This window comes from Neoarius graeffei, chromosome 1, assembly GCF_027579695.1.
Source record: "Neoarius graeffei isolate fNeoGra1 chromosome 1, fNeoGra1.pri, whole genome shotgun sequence".
NCBI classification, from domain to species: domain Eukaryota; kingdom Metazoa; phylum Chordata; class Actinopteri; order Siluriformes; family Ariidae; genus Neoarius; species Neoarius graeffei.
In genome coordinates, this window is record NC_083569.1 from 86,111,248 (window position 1) to 86,133,443 (window position 22,196).

At 39.8% G+C, this 22,196-nt stretch overlaps 1 protein-coding gene across 1 annotated transcript in view; it reads right to left on the reverse strand.

Moving 5' to 3' along the window:
* The window catches only part of LOC132864631 (butyrophilin subfamily 1 member A1-like), a 176,427-nt gene that overhangs the window by 47,744 nt on the left and 106,487 nt on the right, over positions 1–22,196 (reverse strand). The window contains exon 9 of the mRNA XM_060898080.1: positions 12,858–12,893. Coding sequence (XP_060754063.1) covers positions 12,858–12,893 — 36 coding nt within the window. The remainder of the gene's footprint in view (positions 1–12,857; positions 12,894–22,196) is intronic.

Here is a 22,196-nt window from a genome sequence, read left to right on the forward strand (position 1 = left end):
GTGAAGCAGGAAAAAATAGCAGAGAATTTAGGGTCATGTGGCTCTAAATTCATTAATTCTTCTATTTAAAAAAACAAAACAAACAAATAAAATTGGAAGTCTGTGATTCGAATTCAGTAGTTTACGGTCCACTAAACAAAAATAACTGGGTGTCAGGGAAAATTCTTTTTATGGTCTAAACTTGAAAAATCTGAAAGGCAGTCTACCGTTAACTTGCGTATTTTTTTTTTTGGTGTGTGGATGTGTCGATACAACATAAAGAATATTACATGTTGGCTTGCAGATATGAAGTTTATCTTCTCATGTTGAAAAATATTTCACTTGTTCGCTTTGCTCACTTGTGAAATTATGGATTCTCTGAGGTGACTGGCATAGGAGTATTTTGTGAGGGGCGCAGAACCGAACATGGCAGGCAGCCCTTCTTCTTTTGTTTTATTAACCAGGCCCGCAGTAATTGGTGTAAACTGTTGTGGTGACGACGGCATGGTGGTGTAGTGGTTAGCACTGTCGCCTCACAGCAAGAAGGTCCGGGTTCGAGCCCCATGGCCGGCGAGGGCCTTTCTGTGCGGAGTTTGCATGTTCTCCCTGTGTCCGCGTGGGTTTCCTCTGGGTGCTCCGGTTTCCCCCACAGTCCAAAGACATGCAGGTTAGGTTAACTGGTGACTCTAAATTGACCGTAGGTGTGAATGTGAGTGTGAATGGTTGTCTGTGTCTATGTGTCAGCCCTGTGATGACCTGGCGACTTGTCCAGGGTGTACCCCGCCTTTCGCCCATAGTCAGCTGGGATAGGTTCCAGCTTGCCTGCGACCCTGTAGAACAGGATAAAGTGGCTAGAGATAATGAGATGAGATGTTGTGGTGACTCTGCCTAAGTGTAATTGTACTTATTATTTTGTTTTCTTGTACATGTTATTTTCAATTATGATATCAAGGCGAAGCTCAATAAAATAAAATAATAAACAGCCATGTTTGTTGTTTACTTCGGAGCGACTTTCAACCTGTGCATGTGCAATGTACCATGCTATTGTCTGCCCCGTTAGGCATGATCAGGACACGTAGATCTACACACACAGAAATGCTTGTGGAGCCACAGCTGTGACTCGAGTTGGCCGTATGGCTTGAAATTGTGATGTCAGTTCATGGTAAATCCAGGATATACTGTGACTGACTTACACCATATCCAATTTTTTTTTTTGACGCCGCGAGATACATGCTTAATCAATGGTGGAACTATTTTATGTCACGTGAGCCATCCTTGGCCAATCCCTGCACAGGAATTTTTTTTATCAGAATATATCCCTCACTAAAAGACTCCCATGCAGGAATTGACCAAGGATGGCTCATGTGGCATAAAATAGTATGTATACTATTTATAGTAATTATATAAACACACACACACACACACTATAATAGTATATAAACAGTAGAGACTCTTATTTAATTGGCTTGAAAATAAAAGTGCAAATTGTTCTTACCTGAAAACAAGTTATTCTTTATAAACTCTGAAATATGAAGCAATATTTGAGATTAATTTATCCAAATAACTAAATTCAACAATAAAATTAAATAATTTTGCAAAAAATATTTACACTACAGACCAAAAGTACAAAACACAGTACAAATACTGAAAATACAAAAAAAAAAAAAAAAGTTCATTGCCATCAGTAGATTTTCCCTCAAAATAGAGAATGTAAAGAAAGGAGAGAAATATAAATCTCTGTTCCTCTTACTAAATATATACAGTTCCCTCCATAATGTTTGGGATAAAGGCAGATGTTTTATTTGCTCCTGAACTCCACAGTTTTAAATTTGGACTCAAACAATTCACATGTGGTTAAAGTGCACATCCTCAGATTTTAATAAAGCAAATGTTTATCCATTATAGTTTGACCATGTAGAAATGACAGCACTTTTTATCCATACACACACAAGGCACCATAATATTTGGGACACAGGGCTTCACAGGTGTGAGTGATTATTCAGGTGTGTTTAATTGCTTCATTAGTGCCGTCACCTTTAGAGTCGTCTTTTACTGTTTGTCAGCACGAGGAACAGAGTTGTGCCAGTGAAAGTCAAGGACACATTAAAAGGTCGAGAGACGAAAATAAAACGGTGAGACATCAGCCAAACTTTAGGCTCACCAAAATCAACTGTTTGGAACGTTCTTAAGAAGAAAGAGAGAACGGGTGAGCTTAGTAACCATAAAGGGTCTGGTAGGCCAAGGAAGAGCTCCACAGCTGATAACAGAAGAATTCTCACCATAATGAAGGAAAATCCCCATAAACCTGTGTGATAGATCAGAAACACTCTTCAGGAGGTAGGTGTGGATTTGTCAGTGAAAAATGTCTGCAGAAGACGTCATGAACAGAAATACAGAGGCGACACTGCAAGATGCAAACCACGAGTTCGCCACGGGAACAGGAGGGTCAGGATAGTTTAGTAAAAAGTGATTAAAGGAGCCTGCAGCGTTCTGGAAAAAGGTCTTGTGGACAGATAAGAGCAAGATGAACTTGTATTAGAGTGATGGCAAGAGCAGAGTGTGGAGGTGAAAAGGGACTGTCCAAGATCCAAAGCACACCACCTCATCTGTTAAACATGGGCCTGTATGGCTGCCTCAGGTACTGGCTCACTCATCTTCACTGATGATGGAACTGCTGATGGCAGCAGCACAAGTGCTGTAATGCTGAGTGCTGTAATGTCCACATGGTAAAACTCAGGAGGATAAAAATACCCTTTATGAAAATCTGAGGATATGCACTCTAACCGCATGACAATGGTTTCAGTACAAATTTAAAATTGTGGAGTGCAGAGGCAAATAAAAACAATATGCTTTGTCCCAAACATTATCCATCTAACATCTCTTCTCACAATTCTTCACAAATTTGGGGGAAAAAACCTCAGAGCTGTAAAAAGAGAAAAAAAATCATATTGCAGATTAGACATATTTGTAGGATACTGTTTAATACACTTATTGTTTTCCCATTGTGTTAGTTGTACATATTTAATAAAATCAGAGAGTCCCCTTTATTTATATTTCTACTTCTCTACTATACATTTTTATGGAGAGTAAAATCATGGTGGTTAACGCATGAATGCATTCATATGTATAATATTATATACACTACATGGACAAAAGTATATGGACACCTGACCATCACACCTCCTGTGCATGAGCTTGTTGGACGTCCCATTCCAAAACCATGGCTATTAATATGGAGTTGGCATTGCGCATAGTGATCTTAAACTTGTGTGCAGATGCTTGGCCATGGAAACCTATTTCATGAAGCTCCTGATGCACATTTCATGTGCTGATGTTACAACCCCAAATCCAAAAAGTTGGGACGTTGTGTAAAACATAAATAAAAAAAAAGGATGCAATAATTTACGAAATCTTGGAAACCCTATATTTCATTGAAAATAGTACAAAGACAACATATCAAATGTTGAAACTGAGAAATTCTGTTGTTTTTTGAAAAATATGCTCATTTTGAATTTGATGTCAGCAACACATTTCAAAAAAAGTTGGGACAGGGCATGTTTACCGCTGTGTTACATCACCTCTACTTTTAACAACACTCTGTAAATGTTTGGGAACTGAGGAGACCAAGTGCTGTAGTATTGAAAGAGAAATGTTGCCCCATTCTTGCCTGATATACAATTTAAGTTGTTCAACATTTCAGGGCCTCCTTTGTCATATTTTGTGCTTCATAATGTGGCAAATATTTTCAATGGGAGACAGGTCTGCACTGCAGGCAGGCCAGTTTAGCACCCAAACTCTTTTACTACAGAGCTATGCAGTTTTAATTTGTGCAGAAAGCAGTTTGTCATTGTCTTGCTGAAAGAAGGAAGGCCTTCCCTGAAAAAGATTTTGTCTGGATGGCAGCATATTGCTCTGCAACGTGTATATATCATTCATCATTAATGATGCCTTCCTAGATGTACAAGCTACCCATGTCACGTGCACTAATGCACCCTCATACCATCACACATGCTGGCTTTCGAACTGTGTACTGATGATAAGCTGGATGGTTTCTCTCCTCTTTAGTCTGGATGATGGAAAAAAAGAATTTCTACTTTTGATTCATCAGACCTCAGGACAATTTTCCGCTTCGCCTCAGACCATCATAAAAGAGCTCGGGCCCAGAGAAGGTGGCGGTGTTTCTGGATATTATTTATATCTGGTTTTAACTTGCATTTGTGGATGCAGTAATAAACTGTTTTCACAGGCGATGGTTTTGTGAAGTGTTTCTGAGCCCATACAGTGATTTCCACTACAGACACGTGTCTGCTTTTAATGCAGCATCTCCTGAGGGCCTGAAGATCACAGACATCCAATGTCAGTTTTCAGCCTTGTCTCTTGCATACAGAGATTTCTCCAGATTCTCTGAATCTTTTAATAATATTATGTACCATAGATGATGCTATCCCCAAATTCTTTGCAATTTTATATTGAGGAACATTATTCTGAAGTTGTTGCACTATTTGCCCATGCAATCTTTCACAGAGTGGTGAACCCCTCCCCATTTTACTTCTGAGAATCTCCACCTCCCTGGGATGCTCTTTTTATACCCAATCATGTTACTGACCTGTTGCCAATTAACCAAATTAGGTTTTTTAAGCATTACACAACTTTTTCAGTCTTTTGTTGCCCCTGTCCCAACTTTTCCGAAACATGTTGCTGACATCAAATTCAACATGAGCAATATTTTTCACAAAACAATAAAATTTCTCAGTTTCAACATTTGATATGTTGTCTTTGTACTAAAGCGGTAGCTACAATTATCGACAGTCCATAGTTATCAACACCTTTTCAGATTTACCAATAAAAAAAACAATTTTACAAAGGTGAGTTTCAGTTCCAACAGTTATTGTTGGTTAATTAATCAACCGGAAGACCCCCCTCACCCTTTGATCTTATCGTCTGATGACACAGCCGAGATGGAATTTTTTAGCATGATCAGCAATTTGAGGAAACCCCGGACATCATCATCGCAGGTAAGCATGGTGGAAAGCTCATGGACATGTTTTTACTGATCAAATTCACCGATATTTCATGATCTCCTTGTCGAAACCTACTTTGTTTCTTACTCTTTCATTTGACAGTCGCCATTTTGTATCTAAACGTGTGTTTGAGAAGTCACGTGAGGTGTCGATAATAGTGATCACTTTCACCGGTGTCCACCATTATCGACACCCTGTGGAATTAAGTGACATTTACAACTGTTATGGATTGATCTTTGTGTGCTCCCACTTGGGCAAATTATCAAGAACAATTCAATTTTATATCACTGCTATGCAGATGATACCCAAATTTATCTTGCTCTATCACCTAATGATTATGCCCCCCTTGAATGTCTCTACCAGTGTATCGATCAAATCAACAACTGGATGTCACAAAATTTTCTTCAGCTGAACACAGATAAAACAGAAGTAATTCTATTTGGAAAAAAAGATGAAAGACTCAGGATTACCACTATTCTTGACACAAAGGGGATTAAAACAAAAGAAATGGTTAAAAATCTTGGTGTTTTCATTGACAGCGAGCTAAACTTTGACAGTCACATGAAAGCAATCACTAAAACGGCATTTTATCACCTAAAAAACATTTCCAAACTAAGAGGACTTATGTCAAAAAATGATCTGGAAAAACTTATACATGCCTTCATCTCTAGTAGGGTTGATTACTGCAATGGCCTTTTCACAGGCCTGCCAAAAAAACCCGTCAAAGACTTCAGCTAGTTCAAAATGCAGCAGCTAGGGTTCTCACACGAACAAAAAGAACAGAGCACATTACTCCAATTCTAAGGTCCCTTCACTGGCTTCCAGTAAGCTACAGAATTGACTTTAAAGCATTGCTGCTGGTGTACAAACCTCTAAATGGTACAGGGCCTAATTACCTCTCTGATATGTTGCAGCGGCCTAACCCAATCAGATCTACCAGATCGCAGCAGCAAAATTTACTGGTAAAACCTGTTGTTAAAACAAAGTGTGGTGAAGCAGCTTTTAGCTACTATGCAGTACAGCTATGGAACCAACTGCCAGAGGACATCAAAAATGCTCCTGCTGTTGGCAGCTTCAAATCTAGACTAAAGACCAAGCTGTTCTCAGATGCTTTCTGCTAAATTATTAATATTGCCATCTCTACATGTTTTAAACTCTTTACTTTTACAGTCTCTCCATGTTTTAAATTTTACTTAACTTTTATTCTATTTTATTCTGCTGTTTTTTTTAAATTGAAATTTTATCTCATTTTATTATTTTATTTCTACTATTGTTTAATTCTTATTAATTTTCTTCCCCATTTATTTTATGTAATTTTACTTTCTATTGTTTACTGTTTTGCTTTTACTTCTGTAAAGCACATTGAACTGCCACTGTGTATGAAATGTGCTATATAAATAAACTTGCCTTGCCTTGTGTAACATTGTTGAAGTAGATGAAGTACTTAAAAAAAAAAAGTGCTGTGACTTATAATAAATTTTTTTTTTTCTGATTGATAACAGAATGGAATGTTTATAGAGTATTTGGAATCTGATTGCAATAAATAGAATTACAGCAGAATTAAATTCCTAACATATAAAAAATTACATGCTTGAAATATTCAGATTTTTCTATTCCATTCAGAAATTTTTTTTTGTAGTTGGTTGTAAATATTTACTACATATTATAATATCAGTAGATATTTTATATATAAAGTTTTAGTTTGAGGAATGACATGCGACCTTTGACCTGGATGTTCATGTGGTTACACTGTCAATTGCCTGTTGAGATTTATTGGTAAACTACAAAACTAGAAATTAATACAAACAACAACGAATGATTAACAAAATGTGATCTACAAAAATACTGAGAAAGTGGAACAAAAAGATTTTCTGACAGGTTCAACATTATCAGTTCATTTGTTTACAAACATTAGAATTGCTTCCTTATTTACGTAAAGCACCGACATGCATATATTATGATATTTTGCACTAAATATAAGTCTATGTAAAACTAATTTTAAATAAAAACTATGTTCTGTTAACTTAATACCACATACTGATTTTTTTTTTTATAAATAATCATCTGGATGTCGATAATTGTGGAACGGTGTCGATAACTGTCGACAAAGGTGTCGATAATTGTGGAATGGTGTCACGTGATCTCATACGCGAAATAATTGGGAATCAACTAATTTTTTTCCAGTGGAAGTTTGAGTAATTATTCATGCACAATTTATGTATTGAAAGTCTTTTCTACTTTTGCAGCAGCCAAAAGATCGTTAAGGTGTCGATAATTGTAGCCGCCGCTCTATTTTCAATGAAATATAGGGTTTCCATGATTTGCAAATCTTCACATTCTGTTTTTATTTATACTTTACACAGTGTGCCAGCTTTCTTGCTATTGAGGTTGAACTTCCAGAGGCAGTTTGGATCTCTGTAGTGAGTGATGCAGCAGAGGGTTTTTCTGCACTCCGTGCTTCAGCACTCAGCGGCCCTGCTCTGGGAGTCTGTATGGACTGTCACTTCGTGCTCAAGCTGTTGTTGCTCCTCGATACTTCACAATAAGAGCACTAACCCTGTGTTCACATTAGCACATGACAAGTCACTCATGTAATTTTTAGTTTGTCTCTTGTGGGCATGGAGCGAGCACTACTGTTGTCGCTGGTGGGTGTGTACCGTCTGTTCAGCTCCAATGAGAAGGAGTCCTGAACAAAATGTCGCCTCCAGCACACAAGTTACGACAAGATATGATTTATATGTCTTTAAATTATTTTAATTGTAAATTTTAAGTGGAAAAAAGTGAGAAAAATTGATTGTGATGTACGTCACATCACATGCATATTCATATTAGCTATTAAATTAAAAAATAATTCATATCAGTAATGTGTGTATGTACTGTAATTCCTTTCAGACCACACACACACACACACACACCATTTCTTTTTACAGAAAGAAATCTAGACCTTTTACAGAGCTTTATTATCTTATATTCAATTAACTATTCAGCATGATTTTAAAGCACAAAAAATTTATTCTCACCTGTGAATCTCTTCTCATCTTGAAGCTCTGAGGTTAAAACACAAAAATTGTTTTGGGTATTCTGTGTAAATTCGATATAAATAAAAGTATAAATCGATGAAGCAGTGTAATATAGTAATAAAGTAAATGAACAACACATCAGATTGCAGTTATGAAATGTAAGTGTCCTCTGATGTTCTATATTTGTTAAATGATGAAACACACTTCACACAGTGGAACATGATGTTACAGGTCAGTTATGACTCCGATAGAAGACAACTCATTTAATGAATTGTGAGTGATGTGTTTGTGTCTCTACTCTTCTTACAGAACCCTCGATGGAGTGAAATCAGAGTCAGTAGAAACTGAAACTAATCTGAAACTGAAGCAATCACGTGCTCTCACTGGCTACTCTATGACTAGGATATCAGCTCATATACCATGAGTAGAGAAAAACAAAATGGTGGAGCATGTTGCTGATCCAACCGAGGACGAAATAAAAACAAAACCCCAAAAATACAAAAAAAACCCACCCACACAACAAAATATGGAATAAAAGTATGTGATGGTAATAACATCTTTTCTTGTTTTTCAAGAATTATTATTACAGCATTTTTCACAAATTGCTACTGTCATTTCACTGGTTTGTTTACATTCTTAGCGGAAATTATTTTGTCAGACGTTTTTGTCAGAGTGCAGGCTCTTATGGATGCAAATGCAGGGGAGAGCGGGTGCGTTGTAAACTGGTAAACAAATCCAAATCTTGAGATGAGAATCAGAGTCAGGTTCGCGCTAAGGGTCGATCGATGAGCAAACGAGATATCAGAGATAAACAACAGTGTCAGAGCCGAGTGAGTAATGTAGCAGGGGTCAGAATAACTTGGAATCAGGTCAAAACAACAAAGGCTCAGTATGATCCAGTATGCAGACACAGAACGATACTTCATAATGTGCTGGAGTGTTTGGCGTGTTTATATACGGAGCTTAGATGTGGAACAGGTGTGCTCCCAATCAATAGTCGGGAGAGGGAGAGTTCTGTGGTGCTTGGGAATTGTAGTCCATGGCGGCCTTCAAACATGGGCTTGCGCAGTCACTGACAGTTTTGTGTAAAGTTTTTATTTATCGAATTTGCAAAAAATAAAAAAGCTCTGTTTCTAAAAATCCAGTGAATGTGGATAGAATAAAACATTTATTCCACTCAATCTCTTCGTACATTGCTTATAGCCAACTCAGTGCAACACGTCTCATCGGCAATCAGCTCATGTACAACTTGATTTCATGGAATAACTGAAATTCTGTGAAATGTGAAATTCAGACACGGAAAATTTATAGTGCCTTGAAAAAGTATTCATACCCCTTGAACTTTTTCACATTTTTCCACCTTACAACCACGAACTTAAAAGTTTTTTATTGAGATTGTATGTGATAGACCAACACAGAGTAGCACATAATTGTGAAGTGAAACGAAAATGATAAATGGTCTTCAAAATTTTAAACAAATAAAAATCTGAAAAATGTGGTGTGCATTAGTATTCAGCCCCCCTGCGGCAATACTTTGTAGAGCCACCTTTTGCTGCAATTACAGCTGCAAGTCTTTTGTGGTATGTCTCTACCAGCTTTGCACATCTAGACACTGAAATTTTTGCCCATTCTTCTTTGCAAAATAGCTCAAGCTCAGCCAGATTGGATGGAGAGCGTATGTGAACAGCAATTTTCAAGTCTTGCCACAGATGCTCAATGGGATTTAGGTCTGGACTTTGACTGGGCCATTCTAACACATGAATATTCTTTGATCTAAACCATTCCATTGTAGCTCTGGCTGTATGTTTAGGGTCATTGTCTTGCTGGAAGGTGAATCTCCTTCCCAGTCTCAAGTCTTTTGCAGCCTCCAACAGGTTCTCTTTCAGGATTGCCCTGTATTTAGCTCCATCCATCTTCCCATCAACTCTGACCAGCTTCCCTGTCCCTGCTGAAGAAAAGCATCCCCACAGCATGATGCTGCCACCACCATGTTTCACAGTGGGGATGGTGTGTGCAGGGTGATGAGCAGTGTTCGTTTTCCACCACACATAGCGCTTTGCATTGAGGCCAAAAAGTTCAACTTTGGTCTCAAGCACCTTCTTCCACATGTTTGCTGTGTCCCCTACATGGCTTCTGGCAAATTGCAAACGGGACTTCTTATGCCTGTCTTTCAACAATGGCTTACTTCTTGACACTCTTCCAAAAAGGCCAGATTTGTGGAGTGTACGACTTATAGTTGTCCTGTGCACAGATTCTCCCACCTGAGCTGTGGATTTCTGCAGCTCCTCCAGAGTGATCATGGGCCTCTTGGCTGCTTCTCTGACCAGTGCTCTCCTTGCTCACTCTGTCAGTTTAGGTGGATGGCCATGTCTTGGTAGGTTTGCAGTTGTGCCATACTTTTCCATTTTTGAATGATGGATTGAACAGTGCTTCTTGAGATGTTCAGAGCTTGGGATATTTTTTATAACCTAACCCTGCTTTAAACTTCTCCAGAACTTTATCCCTGACCTGTCTGGTGAGTTCTTTAGTCTTCATGATGCTGTTTGTTCTTCAGTGTTCTCTAACAAACCACGGAGGCCTTCACAGAACAAGTGTATTTATGCTGAGAGTAAATTAAACACAGTAGGACTCTATTAACTAATTAGATGACTTCTGAAGGCAACTGATTGCACTGGATTGTATTTAGAGGTTTCAGAGTACAGGGGGCTGAATACTAATGCACACCACATTTTTCAGATTTTTATTTGTTTAAAATTTTGAAGACCATTAATCATTTTCATTTCACTTCACAATTATGTGCTACTCTGTGTTGGTCTATCACATACGATCTCAATAAAAAACTTTTAAGTTCGTGGTTGTAAGGTGGAAAAATGTGAAAAAGTTCAAGGGGTATGAATACTTTTTCAAGGCACTGTAGGTGAAGAAATTCAAGGTTGCAGAAATTCTGGTTTCAAGAATTCAGGTCGTAATAAAATGATGTAGTATAATATCGGGTTCTGCTGACTCTGATTTCACTCCATAAACCTCCTTCCTGTTTACTTCCTGTTGTCCAAATCTGGATACATGACCTGAGCTGCCCATAATCTGGTAGCATTCATTTCACTAAACATAAGAAGCAGCTGTAATTTCTGCCCTCTGCCCCGATCTGCACCTTCTCATGAACCTTCACCATGTTAAACTGTGTCTCTATAAGTCCTGGGTACTGAGGGGAAGGGGTTGATAAAACACTACTGAGTCAGTGTTAGTGCGAGTTCAGCACAATCACTACCACATTTAATATCACACAGTGCCTTACTGCTGCACAATATGATAGAAAATCATCAAATACACTACCAGGACAAAAAAAAGTCACAGTTTGGATTTAAATTAGTAAATGCTTAAGAGCCTTTGATTGGATAATTACTGAGGTCATTAATATGTTTCAGCTGGCAGCAATTACTTTCAACAAATACAATGAGATGAAAAAAAAAAACAATAAAATAATTATGTGAATAATATTTACACTACAGAGCAAAACTTCAAAACAAAGTACAAATATTTAAAATAACAAAAGTAAGTTAATTCCCATCAGTAGATTTTCCCTAAAAAAGAGAATGTAATGAAAGAAGAAAAATATAAATCTCATAATCTGTTCCTCTTACTAAATATACACAGTTCCTTCCATAATGTTTGGGATAAAGGCAGATTTTTTATTTACCCATGAACTCCACAGTTTTAAATTTGGACTCAAACAATTCACATGTGGTTAAAGTGCACATCCTCAGATTTTAATAAAGCAAATGTTTATCCATTATAGTTTGACCATGTAGAAATGACAGCACTTTTTATCCATACACACACAAGGCACCATAATATTTGGGACACGGGGCTTCACAGGTGTGAGTGATTATTCAGGTGTGTTTAATTGCTTCATTAGTGCCGTCACCTTTAGAGTCGTCTTTTACTGTTTGTCAGCACGAGGAACAGAGTTGTGCCAGTGAAAGTCAAGGACACGTTAAAAGGTCGAGAGATGAAAATAAAACAGTGAGACATCGACCAAACTTTAGGCTCACCAAAACCAACTGTTTGGAACGTGATTAAGAAGAAAGAGAGAACGGGTGAGCTTAGTAACCATAAAGGGTCTGGTAGGCCAAGGAAGAGCTCCACAACTGATAACAGAAGAATTCTCACCATAATGAAGGAAAATCCCCATAAACCTGTCTGACAGATCAGAAACACTCTTCAGGAGGTAGGTGTGGATTTGTCAGTGAAAAATGTCTGCAGAAGACGTCATGAACAGAAATACAGAGGCGACACTGCAAGATGCAAACCATGAGTTCGCCACAGAAACAGGAGGGTCAGGATAGTTTAGTAAAAAGTGATTAAAGGAGCCTGCAGCGTTCTGGAAAAAGGTCTTGTGGACAGATAAGAGCAAGATGAACTTGTATTAGAGTGATGGCAAGAGCAGAGTGTGGAGGTGAAAAGGGACTGTCCAAGATCCAAAGCACACCACCTCATCTGTTAAACATGGGCCTGTATGGCTGCCTCAGGTACTGGCTCACTCATCTTCACTGATGATGGAACTGCTGATGGCAGCAGCACAATGAATTCTGAGTGCTGTAATGTCCACATGGTAAAACTCAGGAGGATAAAAATACCCTTTATGAAAATCTGAGGATGTGCACTCTAACCGCATGACAGTGGTTTCAGTACAAATTTAAAATTGAGGGAGTGCAGAGGCAAATAAAAACAATATGCTTTACCCCAAACATTATGTATCTAATTTGTCTACTCACAGTTCTTCACAAATTTAGGTGGAAAAAGTTCTAAAAAGTTTCACAAACTCAGATGTACTTACTATCTCGCTCTTCTTCTGATCTCTTTCTCTGCAACTCTAAAAGAGAAAAAAATCATATTAGAGATTAGACATACTTGGAGGATCCTGTTTAATACATCCATCCATCCATTATCTGTAGCCGCTTATCCTGTCCTACAGGGTCGCAGGCAAGCTGGAGCCTATCCCAGCTGACTACGGGTGAAAGGCGGGGTACACCCTGGACAAGTCGCCAGATCATCGCAGGGCTGACACATAGACACAGACAACCATTCACACTCACATTCACACCTACGGTCAATTTAGAGTCACCAGTTAGCCTAACCTGCATGTCTTTGGACTGTGGGGGAAACCGGAGCACCCGGAGGAAACCCACGCGGACACGGGGAGAACATGCAAACTCCACACAGAAAGGCCCTCGCCGGCCGCTGGGCTCAAACCCAGGACCTTCTTGCTGTGAGGCGACAGTGCTAACCACTACACCACCGTGCCACCCCCTGTTTAATACACTGTTACTATTTTCCATTGTGTTAGTTGTACATGTTGAATAATACCAACTTATTAAGCGTTGTTATTATTGAATAATAATAACAATGCTTCACATTAATAGCACTAGCCCTATGGTCACATTAGCACATGACAAGTCACTCATGTCGCTTGTAGTTCGTCTCTTGTAGGTGTGGAGCGAATACTACTGTTGTCGCTGGTGGGTGTGTACCGTCCATTCAGCTCCAACACCTCTGTCCTGAACAAAATGTTGCCTCAACCACACAATTTACTCCAAGATGTGATTTACTTGTCTTTAAAATATATTTTCAATTGAAACATTTTTTTAAAGTGGAAAAAGTGAGGAAAATGTGATTGTGATGTACATTAAATAACACGCGTATTTGTATTAGCTATGAGCAACACGCACTAACTGTAATACCTAGTTTTCTTTGTAATGTCTCTATACAGGTTTTATGAGAAATCACATGACAGTTAAAATTAAACCACTATGAGGTAGGAACTAAAGTGAGGTGGAAATGAAAAAACTGTGACACTACGTACACCATACGATTAGTCTGAGGAATCATTTGAGCCAGTTGCTTGGATTTACCACTTCATACCTTCTTCTTCTTCTTCTTTTAGCTGTTCCCGATTAGGGGTCGCCACAGCGGGTCTTTCATCTCCGTTGCTCCCTGTCTTCCGCATCCCTCTCAACCACACCTGCCACTTTCATGTCCTCTCTCACCACATCCATGCATCTCCTCTTTGGCCTTCCTCGTTTTTGTGTGCCTGGCAGCTCCATCCTCAACATTCTCCTTCCAACATGCTCTGCATCTCTTCTCAGGATGTGCCCATACCATCTCAGTCTCATCTCTCTTAGCTTAATTCCCAAGCTCTCCACATGTGCTGTCCCTCTGATGTGCTCATTCCTTATCCTGTCCAACCTCCCATCGCAAACCTTAACATCCTCAACTCCACCACCTCCAACTTTGCCTCCTGTCTCTTCATTAAGGGTACGGTCTCCAATCCATACATCACAGCTAGTCTCACTACTGTCTTATTCAGCTCACCTTTCACTTTTGCTGGGACTTTCCTATCACAAATGACTCCCGAAATCCTTCTCCAACTGCTCCACCCTGCCTGCACTCTCTTTCTCACCTCACTATCGCAGCCCCCATTTTCCTGCACAGTTGACCCCAGGTACTTGAATTCACCAACTTTCTTTATGTCTACTCCTTGCATCTTCACCACTCTCATCCCCATTCTCATTGATACACATGTATTCTGTTTTGCTACTGCTCACCTTCATTCCTCTTCGTTCCAATGCATACCTCCATCTCTCCAAACCCAACTCAACCTCCTTTCTACTTTCACCACATATCACAATATCATCTGCAAACATCATGTTCCATGGTGACTCTTGCCTCACTTCATCCGTCAAGCTATCCATCACTATGGCAAACAAGAAAGGACTCAAAGCAGATCCTTGGTGAAGTCCCACCTTCACCTTGAACCATTCAGTCATTCCAACTGCACACCTCACTGCTGTTTCACTGTTCTCATACATGTCTTGCACCACTCTAATACACTTCTCATTCACTCCACACTTTCTCATACAATACCATAACTCATCTCTTGGCACGCTATCGTATGCCTTCTCCAGGTCTACAAACACACAATGTAGCTTTCTCTGGCCTTCCCTGTACTTCTCCATTAACATTCTGAAAGCAAAAATTGCATCTGACGTGCTCTTCCTTGGCATAAACACGTACTGCTGTTCACAGATTGCTACCTCTCTTCTCAATCTCACCTCCAATACTCTTTCCCATAACTTCATGGTGTGGCTCATCAATTTTATCCCTCTGTAATTACTGCAGCTCTGTACATCTCCTTTATTCTTGTATATTGGGACTAGCACACTCTCCATTCATTTGGCATTTTCTCATTCTCTCGGATCTTATTAAACAATCTTGTTCGGAACTCCACAGCCGTCTCACCCAAACATCTCCAAGTCTCAATCGGGATACCATCTGGTCCGACTGCTTTCCCAGTCTTCATTCTTTTCATGGCTGCCCTCGCCTCATCCTTACTAACCAACTCTGCTTCCTGATTTGCTGTCTCCAACGAATCTGACCTTTTCTCTCTTGGATTCTCCTCATTTAATAAATCCTCAAAGTACTCTTTCCACCTTCTTAATACACTCTCTTTGTTTGTCAGCACATTTCTGTTTACATCTTTCATCACTCTTACCTGCTGTACATCCCTCGCTTCCCTGTTTCTCTGCCAAGCTAGTCTGTACAGGTCTTTCTCTCCTTCTTTGGTCTCCAGTCTTTCGTACAACTCCTGGTATGCATCTGTGTTCGCCTTCGCTACCACTCTTTTTGCCTTCTGTCTCGTCTCTCTGTGTAACTGCCTGCTTTCCTTATCTCTCTGATCATCCCAATTCTTCTTTGCTAGCCTCTTTTCTTTTATAATTTCCTGCACTTCTTTGTTCCACCACCATGTCTCCTTGTCTTCCTTCCTCCTTCCCGATGACCACCCTAGCACCTTCCTTGCTGCCTCTCTTACTAGTATAGCAGTAGTATCCCAACACAGCAAAATCCCCAGTGTTGAATTAACACCCAGAGTGTTGATTTAACACCCTACTGTGTTTATATGTGTCCAATTGGACACATATAAAACACAGCAAGTAGGGTGTTAAATCAACACTCTGGGTGTTAATTCAACACTGGGGATTTTGCTGTGAATCTTCTGGCAGACTTCCATTACCACTCAATGCTTGTCTCATTTCTTCCCTAAACTCCTTCTGATGTTCAACCTCTTTTAGTTTCCACCACTTAGGGTGTTTTCACACTTGGTCCCTTTCAGCCATCTAACCGAACTCAGATCGATGACTCAGCATTTTTTGCGCATATGTGAACACTCCAACCGTACCCAGACCCCTTTAAAGCGAACCGAACTGAGACCACCTCAGGAGGTGGTCTCAGTACGGTTCGCTAAAAATCAACGGTACGGTTCACCTAATCTGCACATTGTGAACAAAAAGCACACCAGGTTCACTTCGCCTTTTTCACTGGAGTTTAACCTTCTTCATTTGCCGTAGTTGATCACGTGACTGTAGCAGGGAAACTCAACTTCCTTTTGCAACTTACCACAGCCGCTTTACAGTTCTCTGAACTTACTGACTGACGAGTCGGCCACAATAATATAACTATATAATTTATATATAAATGTTATATCTATATTTATATATAAAACATATATATAAATGTTTATATTTGTATGTTTATATTTATAAATATATAAACACACACACACATATATATATATATATATATATATATATATATATATATATATATATATGTGTGTGTTTATATTTATATATATTTTAATATATATAAATAAATATAATATAATACATTTATTGTCCTTAATCCGCACTATTTTGATCAAAGAATACAGCAGGGCAAGCATGGCAGCAGACATTTTGATTCAAGAGAAAATTACCCAGAATTCCGTGCACTGGGGGTCTGAGGGCTCTAGAGGTCCTGGTGTGAACAGAAAGAGGACTGAGGCCCCATCAAAGCTTAACTAGACCAGAAAGAGAACCCAGTCCTCTTTGTAATAAATTCACAGTGTGAACACAAAAAGAACTGAGTTCTTTTTCTGTTGGTCCACTTTTTGGTCCACTTAAAGAGGACTGAGTCTGGTTCCTTTAAAGGGAACCAGGTGTGAAAACACCCTTAATCTTTGGCTCCACTATTTCACGCTTCCTCTTTTTCACTTTCAAGCTCATCCTGCACATGATCACTCGATGTTGTCTAGGCTACACTCTCCCCTATCATCACTTTACAGTCTCCAATCTCCTTCAGGTTATCCCTTCTGCAGAGTATGTAGTCCACCTGTGTAGATCTTCCTCCACTCTTAAACGTCAGCCTGTGCTGCTCTTTCTTCTCAAAGTATGTATTGACTATTGTCAAATTCATCCTCTTTGAAAAATCAACCACCATTTGCCCTTCCACATTTCTCTCTCTTACACCATATCTGCCCATCACGTCCTCATCTCCTCTATTTCCCTCACCAACATGTCCATTGAAATCTGCTCCTATCAGCACGCACTCCTCCCTCAGTATACTTTCTACTACTTATCCACCAGGGGCGGTTCTAGCCATTTTGGGGCCCTAGGTGAAATACAGACATGGGGCCCTCAAAAGTCAGTCTTGAAACACACCTACAGAATAATGGTCATCCCTACTTGGCACATGCCATATCTCCTTGCTCTAAATTCAGAAAAAAAAAAAGATAGCAAACTGCCACTAACAATGTGCCCCAAATAAGCTCCACAGTGAAACAGGTTTGAGATTACTCCAGCATTTGCCAAAATTCTGACAGTGTTTATTGCTCAGATCAAACCAGAAAGAGAGAGAGAGCGACAAGGCAAACAACAGAAGAAGAGACAGTAGAGCGAGAGAGAGCCAATTTTAAGAGTCAATCTCCATATTTTAATAAAACAAGGATATCTGAAATCCAATTATTATTTTTACTCCACAGATACATATTATCAGATATAAAATGATCTTATTCTTATCAGAAGTAGAACACAAATGGATACATATTAACAGATACACATTACCAGAGATACAAAATGATCTTACTGTTATCAGAACTACAACACAAATGGATATTACTCTACCGAAACCTCTACATTTCAATGGGATAAGACTGATGCCAAGATAAATGTACGAGAGAGAGAGAGAGTTTGTGTGTGTGAGAGAGAGTGAGTGAGGGAGGGAATGAGTGAGAGAGAGAGCCATTTAGTGACAGGCAATACAGTGGTTGAGAGACAGATACAGAGGGATTGTGAGTTTGTAAAGGATGCAGCCAGTACATTATTGAAATGTCCTTAATCTTCAAAATTCCATTGTTCATGTATTCCATCACCATTCCATAATGGGGTGTAGGTGGTTGGGTAAGTGTGGACAATTGAACGCCTCTCTGAGTCTGACAGCGTTGCTGGCCACAGTGCCGGATCATCGCTTAATATGACATTGTCTCCTCTTTGATTGCTGCTGGTAAATGACTGTTGTGGCCTACTCACCACCAAATCATCGTCATCTTCTTCGTCAATGTCATCAATATCCACCACAGTCTCCTCTGTCCCAGCTTCCCCCTCTTCTACCTCCTCCACACGAACACATTCCTCAACAGAGTCAACAGTGGAGGTTGAGGCTGTAGCAGACTCAGGTGATTTGAAAAATGTAGTTAGTTTCAGAAGTGCAGTTGCATTCTTTTTGCTTTGTGCCCTTTCTTTTCGTTTAGCGCAACCACTCTCATAAATGCACTTCATCTTGTTTACAGTTCCCTCTGCTTTGGTTTGAATTTCTGTCGCGCACCTGTCTACGTCGTCAGATCATGGACTAGTCCAATGTAAAACAACCAGGGTGTGTGCTGGGACAAATACTATATACACATGAATTCGATATTCTGATGCTATTTTGGTGTGTTTTTCCATTTATATCGTTGACTACTTAATATCAGAGACAAATTAAGATTACATATATATTGTTTGGTGTTTACCGTGACGGGGCTGACTGTTAGGGGCCTCCAAATTTTGGGGGCCCTAGGCAACCGCCTTGGTTTGCCTAATGGTAAGTCCGCCCCTGTTATCCACACTGCATTGGCTCCCAATCAAATTTCGTATTGATTATAAAATACTACTGTTGACCTTTAAAGCACTGAATGGTCTCGCACCACAGTACCTGAGCGAACTTCTGGTCCTTTATGACCTGCCACGCCTACTTAGATCAAAAGGTGCAGGCTATCTGCTGGTACCTCATATAGTGAAGGCTACATCAGGGGGCAGAGCCTTTTCTTACAAAGCCCCACAGTTATGGAACATTCTTCCAAGTAATGTTCAGGAATCAGACACAGTCTCAGCATTTAAGTCTAGGCTGAAAATATCTGTTTAGTCAAGCTTTTTGTGAATGGTGTTTATGAGGTAAAGGTGTAGATCTGGAGGGTCCTCAGACATAGAGTGTTTTGGTAAACTGGGATGTATAGATGCTGTCAGTCCCCCACTCGCTTGCTCACTCAGAATCAGAATTACTTTACTCGAGTTTGTTGACAGTGTAGTGGCTGGCTGCTTTATGTCCTGGGGCTCCTTCATGCCTGTGTTACCTTCTGGCTCTCCCCTTTTAGTTATGCTGTCATAGTTAGTTTTGCCAGAGTCCCTGCTTGTACTCAGTGCAAAATGTATACTGTACCTACTTATTCAGGTGACATTGGGCATACCTAACAACCTGTGTTTTCTCTCTCTTCTCTCCCACCCCCCCCAAATCTGTCCCTCTGTGTTACATGTCAATCCTGGGATCGAGATACTGACCGCTTCTGCTCCTTGGACCTGCCTGATCCATCCTGATGCCCTGTGTCTGGTTGGAGTCTCATCACATCGCTCCTGTGGAGGACGGCCCCATATGGACAGTTGAAAGTCACACTTGGAAGACGCTCTGGACACTTACAGTAATGCTTTTATGGCTGAGGACTACAGTTGACTTGCTAACTTTAAGTCTGCAGTTGTCATGAAAAGTTTTGCACTCAAGTTTCCATTAATGAAGAGTTTATAACATCAATGAAACTGACTTCATGTTAAAACTGCTAATGTTACAGTCATGTTGTCTGTTGTTGTCCAGGTGAGAATAGGTTCCGTTTTGAGTCTGGTTCCTCTCGAGGTTTCTTCCTCGTGTCGTCTGGGGGAGTTTTTCCTTGCCACCGTCAGCATGGGTTTGCTCATTGGGGCTAGATTAGGGATAAAATTGGCTCATGTCTTGGGTCATTCAGATTCTGTAAAGCTGCTTTGGGGCAATGTCTATTGTTAAAAGCACTATACAAACAAACTTGACTTGACACTTCATCCATCTTTTCCCAGAAAGACTCTTTCTCTTCATTCTCACATCCAACCTGTGAGGCATATGCACACACAACATTGATTACCACTCCTTGAATCTCCAACTTCATGCCTATCACTCTGACACCCTCTTCACATCAATCACACTGTTGGCCAACTCTGCCCTCAAAACAATACCAACACCATTTCTCTTTCCATCGACTCCATAATAAAACAGCTTGCATCCACCTCCAATGTTCCCACATTCAGTATTCCTACCCTCAGTTCTAAGCTCCTTCCCTTCCATCTTTCATGCTTTCTCCTAAAACACCTCCCCCCTCTCTTTTTCCTACTCCGTTTTGATGCAACAGTAGCATACTTTCCAATGGCACCCTGTTGACCAACAGTACTGGAGGCTGTCGTTGTTAACCTGGGCCCTGACCAATCCGGTATGGTATTTCTTTTTTCAATCCACATGTTAGATTTGGCACAGTTTTACAACGGATGCCCTTCCTGACGCAACCCTCTCCATTTATCCGGGCTTGGGACTGGCACCAAGAGTGCGCTTATGCACCCCCAGTGGCTGGATTATAGCTTACCACTGGTATTTGTCCTAATTCATTCATTCATTCATTCATTCACACTGGAAGAGTGTGAGTGTGTGACACTGAAAAGTGGGAAATAAAAGAAAAAGAGCGTGTGTGAACATCAATTCCCACCTACCGTGCTTCTGTACTCCACTCTCATCAGGGAACTGTTACAAGCACCTTTATACTTCAGCCTACTCAATACTTCAAACTTCCGATTTGATTTCACTTCTTTCCTCTTCTCTTTCTGGCTCTTCTATCCTATTCTCATTCAGGGTACTGAGTGCCATTCGCGCCTCTTTTTAGCAGGACTGAAATGTGGAGATGTATACCCACCACACAAACACCATAAACCATGATCTCACCCGCACACTGAAAGGTCATAGTACCGGTGCAGCAGCAAAGTGATTGAGGGCATTTATTGTGATTTGAGATTTCCCAGAGGTATTTCCAGTCTGCCTAAGTGCATCATGGCAGCAAATCTGCCCAAAATACTGATTTTCCTTCAAAATATGCCCCAAAAATCGCAAGGTAGGAATCTGATATGATTTTTCAGTGAGTGTTGGAACAAAAAATATAACGCGTCGGCAAATTTAAAGGGTGTCGGCATGGCCTAAAATGTTTAAGGCTGAGAGAAAAGAGTATTCAAATTTTTACATTTGGTGAGTCGTCAGTATTAATGTTCTGATTTGCGTCATGTTGCAGAATTAAGCGAAGTTGAGGAGTTTATTTCGTAAAATACTGTACAAAATAGTGCACATTAAAATAAATGGACAGCACATTAAAGTGGAAACACTTATTTCCATTGTGGTCCAAGTAATTCAAGTGCCAATCTATTTGGAAAAAAAGATGAAAGACTCAGGATTACCACTATTCTTGACACAAAAGGGATTAAAACAAAAGAAATGGTTAAAAATCTTGGTGTTTTCATTGACAGCGAGCTAAACTTTGACAGTCACATGAAAGCAATCACTAAAACGGCATTTTATCACCTAAAAAACATTTCCAAACTAAGAGGACTTATGTCAAAAAATGATCTGGAAAAACTAATACATGCCTTCATCTCTAGTAGGGTTGATTACTGCAATGGCCTTTTCACAGGCTTGCCAAAAAAGACCATCAAACGACTTCAGCTGGTTCAAAATGCAGCAGCGAGGGTTCTCACACGAACAAAAAGAACAGAGCACATTACTCCAATTCTAAGGTCCCTTCACTGGCTTCCAGTAAGCTACAGAATTGACTTTAAAGTATTGCTGCTGGTGTATAAATCTCTAAATGGTACAGGGCCCAATTACCTCTCTGATATGTTGCAGCGGCCTAACCCAATCAGATCTACCAGATCGCAACAGAAAAATTTACTATTAAAACCTGTTGTTAAAACAAAGTGTGGTGAAGCTGCTT